Source organism: Drosophila mojavensis, unplaced genomic scaffold (assembly GCF_018153725.1).
Source record: "Drosophila mojavensis isolate 15081-1352.22 unplaced genomic scaffold, ASM1815372v1 contig_82, whole genome shotgun sequence".
NCBI classification, from domain to species: domain Eukaryota; kingdom Metazoa; phylum Arthropoda; class Insecta; order Diptera; family Drosophilidae; genus Drosophila; species Drosophila mojavensis.
Genome location: NW_025318908.1, coordinates 951,196 through 961,798, shown reverse-complemented (window position 1 = coordinate 961,798; position 10,603 = coordinate 951,196). Strand labels below are relative to the sequence as shown.

The 10,603-nt window shown below is 40.5% G+C and overlaps 1 protein-coding gene across 3 annotated transcripts; it reads right to left on the bottom strand.

The window, feature by feature from the left end:
• Window positions 1-3,453: 3,453 nt before the first annotated feature.
• On the bottom strand, window positions 3,454-10,540 carry LOC6581168 (NAD kinase). Of its 3 annotated transcripts, XM_002006877.4 has the most exons (5): window positions 9,437-9,532; window positions 7,734-8,190; window positions 4,773-5,150; window positions 4,036-4,699; window positions 3,454-3,977 (listed from the first exon to the last, which is right to left on the bottom strand). In XM_002006877.4, the coding sequence occupies exons 2-5, from the start codon at window positions 8,084-8,086 to the stop codon at window positions 3,690-3,692; spliced, it is 1,683 nt and encodes a 560-aa protein (XP_002006913.1). In that variant the 5' UTR covers window positions 8,087-8,190; window positions 9,437-9,532; the 3' UTR covers window positions 3,454-3,689. The 3 variants fall into 3 exon arrangements, with proteins under 3 accessions (XP_002006913.1, XP_015020126.1, XP_032585382.1); XM_015164640.3 differs by lacking the exons at window positions 7,734-8,190; window positions 9,437-9,532 and adding an exon at window positions 9,968-10,540; XM_032729491.2 differs by lacking the exon at window positions 9,437-9,532 and having other exon boundaries at window positions 7,734-8,794.
• Window positions 10,541-10,603: the final 63 nt, after the last annotated feature.

The window sequence follows — 10,603 nt, the reverse complement described above, 5'->3', positions numbered from 1 at the left end:
AAGGCTCATGCCCTTAATCTATTCTGTACAGTATTTACTCCTCCCACCTTCCAATACTTATACTTATTGATATTGTTATACTTAATTCATATTACTGCTCTGAAACCCTCTCTACTGACCAAACAAACTATACCGTAACGTTACGTCAAACCGTAATCGCATGGGAAAAGGGGGGATATACTTTGGGAATGCTTTCAAAGAATATAATAAAATGTTCCTCTTGGTATGGGTCGCCTTAGAGCAAAATGTCACTTAAACAAATTATATGTCATATGTACATACCTTTTCAAAACTCCACAAATTAATAAGTTACAGCATATCTGTAAAATTGTGAAAATACTGATTTATGCTGACATAAAAAATACATATTTCACGAGCTAGGCCTTAATTATATAGCACATTTAGTATAACATGCCAGATTTTAAATACAATATCGTTTAGAATTGGATTTATTTTACTTTTTAAGTAATAAGCACTTGGGAAAACTTTCCTGAGGAGAGTGAGGACAAATTGAATAAAAAGACAAAGGCAACAATTAAGAAGGCTCTAGTCGAGACTGCTCGACTAGGAGATACCCTGAACCGTTTAAGCTGATATTCTACTCATTCTGCACTTCTTTTATGAACCCATGCAGACAAACGCATCCAGACGCACGTATAATCACGCGCTCTGCTGACTGCGCAGATAGCAGAGACGGTATTCGGGCTGTGCTGCAGTGTGGGCAATATTATGAGAATCTATTTGTTGTTCATCTTAATGAAACCTTCAGAGCATGATCATATGGTTAAAATGTTTGTACATTTGAAAGCACAAGAACCTCTAGTATTGGAAATACGTTTTTTACAAATTGTGGGCGAAGGGGGCGTGGTATCCAAAATCTTCATATTCATCGAATGGTCTGCAGGTCTAAAAGTGCTCAAATTAGTCTGAAATAACAAAATCAATTTTTCGATTATTATCGATAAAAAAGTTATTGGATGAGTTATCGAAAAAATATAATGAACTTGTATTGCGTATAGTACACACGAGTCGACATGCAAAATTTCAGCTCTCTAAGTTATGAGATCTAGGCGTTTATACGGACGGACGGACGGACGGATAGACGGATAGACGTACAGTGCATTATCGACTCAGCTCGTCGCCCTTATCATGAATATATGTATGTATATACTTTATGGGGTCTGCCATGATTCCTTCTGCCTATTACATACTTTTCACAAAATTATTATACCCCGATTAACCATTTTCAATAGGTTCAGGGTATAACAATACTTATTCAACCACAAGAATAGAAGAGAAAAGGTCAAAAAGCCGTTGAAGTGCTCCAGTATCGTCGCCAAAATAACTTCAAAGTTAATGGACTAGAAATATAAGATGAGGGATGGACATTAAGTAAGATGTGTGTAGGTAGTAGGAATTCTCTTATTGGGTTTCACTGAAAGTAGCACAAGCATAAATATGTTATATTGGTAGAGTGGAGAAATATGTAGCCTCTGGTTGTAACAATGTATCAAGCGAATATGCTTTAAATTTCAATGCTTTGAGGTAGCCCAATCGGAAATTTAAATCTAATCGTCAGTTCTGAAATAGACCTAAATGATGTTTGCTAAGAGTTAAGGTAAGATTATGCTGGTCCTCCACATACGAGTGCAAATACATTTATGGTGGTCAACTTTTACCAGAAATAGGCAAAAGCCAACTCGAGGGAAAACGTTTAATTTCCTCTTAGTTCAGCATCGAGCAAGCGACGAGCAATTTGTTTGAAATGCAGGTCCACCCCAACCAGGATTAGCAAAGCCCTCCAGCTAGTCAGCCAGTCAGTTAGTGAGCTAGTCGCCCAGCCGGCTATTCAGGCAGTCATCAACCCACAAAGAGCGCAAACTTCAGCTGTCATCCGCACTTGGAATACTATCGGAGAATCGCTTGTTCTCCTTTTCTCTGGATGGGCGGCAGCCAAAGTTTAAATGTCAAGTGGGGTTCGCAGTGCAGGAAAATATTTTTCATTTAGCTCGGATGCCTTTGGCCTAACGGGGGTGTCTGCCACACATATTTTGTGGCATTCAATTGAAATATCAGCACGTGCCACTTGGCAGCTTCGAATATTATGCCAAGTCAAGTTAAGTTTGCTCTTTCGCGCTGCTCTTCATCATGTTTCATCATCATCGACCATTTGTCTTAAACTTCCTGAAGCAGTACGTTATGCGCGTAAGCCCACAAATTTCATTAAGAAATTCCAAACATATTTCGAAATTCGAATTATTATATTACTCCGCTATAAACTTGATAAGCGTTAGATGGTCCGTCCGGCTAAAGAACTTTCTGTCTGGGATGCTAATTGAATGTGAGTAAACTTTTATAATTATACGTAACAATATAATTATAATTATAATTTATATATTACCAACAATTTTTGACTATTTAGCTAATGGTTCAAACTATAAATATTGTGTAAACAAACTATAAATATTGTATTAAAACAAATGAGTTCTAATAAGATTGCTCGTTGATCATCGTCCGTAAGTAAATCAGCATTCCTCTATTTCATATACATATTTTGTTTATTTATTTTAGTTTTCTCTTTGTAGCTACATATTATAGAACGAACCTTGATACTTACATAAATACGCGTTGACATTCGTAAGGGCGTGCACGACGCAATTTCAACTTGAAGCCTGCGCAATGAACGTGCGTGGGCGTGACTGTCCAGAAAGTAGCACCAATCGTCATTGGCGGATATTACGCAACATTTTTATCCGCCAGTCGGATGAGAGATGCAGAGGCGAGAGGACGCTGCGACCCACTTGTTGCTAAACCTCGCGAATGAAGTCGAAACAGGAGGAGGAGGAGGAGGAGGAGCAGCAGCATCTGGATGTTGCCCATTATAGCAGAGCATGTGCAGAGTGCGTGTGGAAATGCTTTGGGCTGTCAGCACGTAGCAGTCATCACGAAAACATAATCCATGAAATAATTCAGCTAGCATTTATGGCCTCTGTAGTCTTTTTATTATATTAGTCTCTTAGCCAACTCGTTATATTCTTTTAACTTACTGCTGCAGGCATATAGGGAGCAGATGACAGATAAGGTAATTTATGGTCTTTGATAATTATTAGACATGCAATTTTTATCCTAAGAGTAAGTCGTCAAAATAAAGTTCTGCCCTTTTTTTTATATACGAGTATATACTAGTTCGATAATCCCGTAACGTTTAATTAGGTCGATTTTTGTTTTTTTTTTTTTTTTTTTTTTTTTTTTTTGTCAAAAAGACTTACAATGCATTTTTCCTTATTTAATTTAACTGTCTAATTAAATTTGAAAGCTTTAGCTTAAAACAAATTAATCTTAAATTATACTTTCTACACGTTCCCATAATCCTAAGCGAATTGCACTGAAGTATCTAACACAACAAACTTGCCTATATTGTAGTAGTTAAAAATTGAATCGAATTTGGTGGCGTTTAAGTAAATAAAACAATTTATTACTATTATAAAAAATACACACAGAATTCTCATAATCGCGGCACACTTACCTTACAAACTATACTTAAGTTTATTTGTTCTGAATCAATATTGAATTGTATATATTTTTGTATAGATTTTGTATAACGTAAACTCAACCAAATATTATATATCTGAATATTGTACAATAGACCGGAGTATTTATTTAGTTAGTTATATTTATATCTGATTATACTACGCGTCGTGGATCTTTAGGTTCTCAAATTCGTCGAGCGTGTCTTCCGAGCCGGATGCCGTCAAATCCGACAGCTCGTCAAGACACTTTTGGCGTTTGCGCACATTCCAATGCAGACCCTCAGCCAGTGAATCGAACCAGTCGGATATCTGATCCTGTGCGCAAATGCTCGGTACAGGATAAATAGAGGTTGTTACTCGCAAGAAGTCACCATGATTTAGCTCCTGATCATTTCGGCCGTCGAAGGATACGCGCGACGTATTCCTACTATCCGGAGATATCGATATCTAAGACGAGAAAATAAAATTGAGACTTAAGGCTACACAACGACTTCGACCGTCTTACCTTCAGCTCCACTCCGGCTGGTACTACAATTGGTCTAAAACTTAGTGAATGTGGACAGATGGGAGTTACCAGAATAGCCGGCACAGATGGATGGATCATGGACGCACCAGCGGCTGCCGCGTAGGCTGTGCTGCCCGTGGGCGTCGACACAATCAACCCATCTCCTTGCACAGATGTGATGTACTTGCCGTCCAAGAAAATATCAATGTTGCTCAAGTAGGGGGATGGGCCCCGATTGATGACCACCTCGTTTAACACCAGAATACTGCTGTAGCCAGGAGCAGCCTGTGCTGAGGATGGACTACAGTTGTTATTGCTGGCTTTTGGGTTACCCAATTCGCCGTAGTGGGATTGTCGTTGCGAGAAAGGCTTTAAGAGATTACTAGATTGCTGCAGAGACTCCCTCCGGCGCTCGCCTTTCCGGTGGATTGAACAACGCAAGCGACTTCGTAGCGTGAGTGCGGCATGACCCTCCAGCACATTGGTCACTTGTTCTTGGAAGTTGTCACACTGGAACGGTGTCAGGAACCCCAATGAACCCAGATAGAAGGCCATAACAGGAGGAACCGATTGCTGGAATAACTGTGAGGCATACAGCAGCGTTCCATCGCCTCCCAGGCAGACAATAAAGTCAATGCGATCGGTGAGATCATCGCGTCCATCTCTGTAGCAAAGACACCCAAAAATTGTCAGTATGATCATAAGCGTGGTTACATTCTAATGGTACTCGTATTTACTTAAAGGTCACTAGCTTCTCCCGCAGTGCGAGGAAACGAGAGCGTACTCCAGTGTAATACTCGTGAACCAGACGGAACTTCGCGCTTTCTTCCTCCAGTCGGACGTCGTCGCGCAGCAACTTGTCTTCCAGCACTGCGGACTCCACCCATACGACCATATTTTTCTCCTGGACCAGCCATTCAACCAGCTGCACAAACGGCAGCAGCACCTGGGAGTCCTTCTTCTTAATTACGAGGACCGTCAACGGTGGCTTATACCAGGTCAGACGCTGGCTGGCGGGATCTTGGATTTGCATTACCATTGCTGAGTTCTTCATGATGCGCCCGCATGGTCCAAACTGCTGGAACGGCGAAGGTGCATTTAGGCTACGTGTGCGCCTGAAATACATGTTTCGAAAACAGACGTGGAACTATTAAGTTGAGATTAATACGAAAATGTTTAAGTTGAACCTCAAAATTCGCGGCTCGGGATCTTGGCCATAATCTCGGCCTATATGCTTGGAAACAAGGCCTAAATGCAGCGACGCAAGACGCAATTTCGGATGCTGCATATTTGTAGCTCTGAAACTTATTTTTATGTGGACTTTATAGCCATGTGAGGTGCAGAGAGCAAAGCACAGCAAAGCTAATTTCTTCTCTTAAATAACAGTTCTTATGTGCACGAAAATTATTGGAATTTCCGTTGTCTCGCTCGCTCTGGTTAGTGCGAATCGATTGAAGGTTACAAACTCACTGAAAGGCCAAAAAGTATCTGAGAATATACGATTTTGTTCGTTACAGCGACAGCATTAAGAAACTCGTTTAGCCTCGAACAACGGAAACTGCACACTCGTTGAGGAGAGCAAGAGAGAGAGAGGGAGTAAGAGAGCAATAGAGCGAGACAGACAGTTGGTAAGAGAGAGCTCAGCCTAAAAGCGAAAGGAATGAATAAAAGTACTGCGTTGGTAGAAAACTCGGATGTCAGGTTTCATGCAGGGCAGTATATTATTGCTGTGATACATCTCTTCACATATCGTATAAGTCCCTAGATCTCGGGTCGGTAGCACAACAACATAAGCGAGGAATGATCTGTTGCTCTCGTGGATCGTGGTTTTCTCGAATATGTTTCAGCTGCTGACTGAAACGGCTTCTTACAGCCGGTAGGTATTATATTCTCAATTGGTACCCGAAACAAATGCTGTACCGTTTATGCGTCTACCCACGCGGGGAATAAAGCTCTCGGCATTTCAATACCTTCAAAGGAACACTAATTGAAGACAAGGTAAGCCTACCTGATACTGACACTGGTACTGATAGCAACGTCGATCAGTGTGACGCTGTGACTTTCTATCTAAATGGATAAGATATGCCGAACATATTCAATAAAGAAATGATAATAGTTAGGTATGCAGTTAGGACTGCCTTAGACTGCTGTTTGAAATACAATATTTCCAGATATGCCCACTCCCGAAAACAAGTAATTTATGGGACCACCTGTCGAGGGGGTTAATACTGATCTACTAGAAAATGTTCGATCTGATTCTTCGTACGGATCACAAGTCCGGCAGTGGATAAAGCACGCGTGCACGCGTATTGAAAGCAATTCAAACGAATTTTGCATAAATTTTAGATAGACGTATCCACCTATTTAGTTGGTTCCACTGTGCGACGGGACAAAAACCGCACCTCATTGACTTCTAGACATTTCGCTAGGGTATTAATTAAGGGCCGTCTGGGGTTTGTTTAACATACTGCGAACGTACATGCAAATTGAAGGTTAACGCTTTTGACCCGCTGCACCTTAGGAGCCCTCATTTCGCAGATTGATTTGATTTTGAGTTTTCGCTGTCCGCTGGTCATGAAGTTTTTTTTTTTATGTGTTTTATTTATGAATGGCGCCTCGCACAAACTGGCACGGAATTAATTAATACGCATTGACTGATATTCAATGCCTCGAGAGTTTTATAAAAACAAAAAGGCTAATAAACAACAACAAATTAAAGACAGTAGCTTGTAGAAACACAAAATAAAAAGTATACACACGTGCGGATCGGCTTTGATTCACAGACGGCGCAATCACAGCAAATGCCTAGCCATTCAAGACGTCCGCAAACTCGTTGCGAAGTGCCCCAAGACGGTGATAACTATTCACAGACAACTATTTCTATCCGTAACTAGATCTGTGCAGAAGGGTCACGGCCTCTATGCCGTCGTGTAGGTCAACATTTTTATATCGATCGACTTTGACGAAATACGGCATATTCAATATACTCTTTATGTCAGCTTCGCTAAGTCTATCTATATAATAATACACTCGAATAGACATTTATATAAATATGGAATGCACTCGTTCTAACCTTGAGCAGGAGCTCAAACACAAACCTATTAAAGCACTTTGCGTATTACCCTGATAACGAAATCTGGCTCATCATGCTGGCGTTAACATTTACTTCAAGAACATCTACGTGATAGTTGGGCACCAATTATTTATACATTTTGATAACTGACATGCTAGGTGAAAAGTATTACTGGGGCTTCACTACTTTGCCAGGCCTACTAGGCTGTGCATAAAAGCAGCAACGGTTTTCTGATCCAAATAAATAAATAATATTCAAGACTTACATGCAGTTCCCAGAACAAACTTCAATTGTATCCAGACATAATTGATTCGTATCTCGTAACGCTGGCTTATACCCAATGTACGTAATCTGAGAAGTGTTATCGGGCCCAAGCCCAATCTTTGCACGTGTATGGGTGCGCCGAAATTAAAGACTCACAATCGACACTCGAAATCGAGAAAGCAAATCAATCCACAACGTGTGCGCACAAATTATGAGAGCTTTCTGCAATCGCAGATTGGCCAGACCTAATCTATGTATTTTTGAAGGTCATTCGAGTGGTCTGTGAAGCGAACGGAGGCGATCTTGCTGGCTTATGCCTATCTATAGCCTAGGGCGATAGGTTTTGATTATTGTTACTTACGGCCAAGTGCCGGAGCGTCTGCGACGCGTCGTAGCTGTAAAGTAGTCATTACTATAGTACTCCAGTCCCTGAAGCGGCTTATCTTGATTATCTTTGGCAACGTTATCCTTTAGCCTGCTGACAGTTCTACTACAACTGCTGAAATTGCTTTTTGTCAACTGTTGGTGCGGGTGCTGATGGCGATGCTGACGCTGGCTGGCGCTCTGAAGGCCGAGGAGCTCATTGTAGTGGGTTAACTGTTGCAGCTCCTGGCTTCTTCCATGGGCTCCGACCCAGGTTAAGCCATAGTTCCAGCGCTCTTCGAGGCGGTGCTGATGTAGAGTGGCCAGATCGATGTCCGAGCGGCAAGACATGGCTCAGATGCAGCTTTTGCAAATGCACTTTTCAAGTAATTCAAGGATCACAAATCAAAGTTCACTTTCTCAATTTCTTAGCACATTGCGGAAACTTGATCAAGCTGCAATATTGTATTTCGTTAGATTAACGTTTTCTTGGCGTTACACACTGCTAGCCAAACCACTTTAAAGACGGCCCTGGCCGATTGCTCAAAAATGTAAACAGATTTAACCTTGCTCCCTTTTTCGAAAAGTGTTAAAACGAACTTCACAAAAACCACGAATATTTTATTGTTGAGTCAGTGAGATGCCTCTTGATTCAGCATGGTAGGCACCGACAAAACTTGGTAAGAGCGTGCAATATATTTTAAATGAAAATATCACAGTAGTATGTTGCTATTTTGCAACAGGTTTTAGAATACAAATGATGAAAAAACATTAGGTTTTTGCCTCTTCTTTTTTGCTTTTTCGCTTATGAATGCTTATGAATTTTGCTTAAGTTCCGGCTCTGACGTCAACTAATTGCCTTGGGTATTTGCATAGAGATTCCAGTCAACACCAAGTCAACGAGAAATCTCAGCATGAAAGAGAGCAGGAGACAGAGAGAGAAAGCAAAACAAAGAGCCAATCATCAATCATTAATCAGCATCTTTTGAGCACCATTTTTGACAAAGGACAGAAGCCCTTGGCAATAAATTGATGTACATGTATGTGGAATGAGGTCATTTTCTATAATAAATTATAATTTTGCAAAATTAATTTTTGAGTGCATAAACTGAGAAATAGGGTAGATTAATTTCTTGATGCAAAACAGGAAGCAATGCATTGATGTTCAAATATAAAAATTATTAATTACAATAATTGTGCACTTATATGAACTTGTAAACAAAGAAAACAATACATTAACGAGCAGGTTTGTAGCGATTTATTGAACAAAGAATCGTCATGAAAACAAAGCAAGTACATAATCTAGTATACTAGCTAGTATATACTAGGCTCGGGACTCGAGACTCAAGACTCAAGATTCAACACTCGTGCGTAATCGTTGGCTTGATCAGTGAGGCCACTCGAAGTCTTATTCATTCTTACAAAACAACGATTGCCGAAGAGGGCTGCTCGTGTAAACGCCCAAGATTGTTTCAGTTAAATGAGCACTCCTGTTAAGATAGAAGGACTATTAAAACACAGAAGTAACGTAGTTACATATTATATAAGATGGCGTTTTAAGCACACGTAGCTTTAGCCCTAGCTTCAAGCGAAGCCAACGACCGACATGAGAGAAAGAGAGCGAGCGAACGACCGACCGACAGAGATAGAGAGAGAATGAGATAATCTATACAAAAGACACGACATAAGTAGAGATATCACCAGAGAGAGGCAAGGGGAGAGAAGAGAGCGCGCCCCGCCGATCTCACGAAACACAACCGTGCTGTCTGGTGAACCAGCGATAACTGAACTGAAACGCCAAAAAGGTGATAAACTTATAAATTGTTGTGCGATTTGAAAATAAAAGTTTAGGACCGTCTCCAATCGTCGCAAGCGATCAGGTGTAAACAGCTGAGAAATTTTTGGACACGCGTCGTATAATCAACAGAGAGCGTGCGAGAGACAAACACAGGGAGAGACTAAATTTACTAACAGGTGCTTATGTGTCTAGTAGTATATATGTTTGTATTTATATAAATAAATAAAAAACAAACAGACCAACAACAGTAACCAAGTTATGTAAACAACGCAGTAATTGGCGACTAGTCTTGCCTAATTACTTATATTCGAGTCTAACAATTACAATGTATGCCGCCTGTAAAAAAGCAGCTAGTTCTCCTTTAGAATGTGAGTGTATGCGCGTGTTCGTTTATATGCATCCCACTAATTAATTCAACTACTTCTTTTACTTACCACCACCAACGCATTTCTCTATCGGTAGCAGTGCCATTGGTCAGCAGGCCAGGGCCAGGAGCAGAGGACGCTGATCCATTGTTGTGGCGAGCACTGATTAAACTTATCAACTTATTATCATGCTCATCGTAGTTGCCGCAGTGCGAAGATACACCTGCACTTCGTTCTCCAGTTGCACCTGGCACAGATTGTGCAGGGGATGTCTTAGTTGTTGGATTTGGACTTTGTATTATGTTATAGGACGACGAGGACATGGCTTACACTCACAAATCAGAAAATTTAAGCTTTAAAGTGAAATTCCACAACACAAAACAGTATTTATTGGGACTTAAACGTATTTGCAAACATTCAATTTAGGCACCATGGTTATGGAATTATTAACGCAGTTGTGGTTGACCTACAATCGCGTTCACTTGACATCGCCTTTTCAATTTTTATTATTAATATTATGGTTGACGGATACGCAGCCTAAATGCAGCATGCAACGCACTTTCAACTCTACCAACGTTTATTGATACATTTTTATTTATTTACATATGTGGAATTCATTACATTTTCTAAATTTAATCGATACGTCGGGAACCAGTTCGATTAATGAACAATCAGATTCCGACTTAAGCATTTTTTTCTAACAGG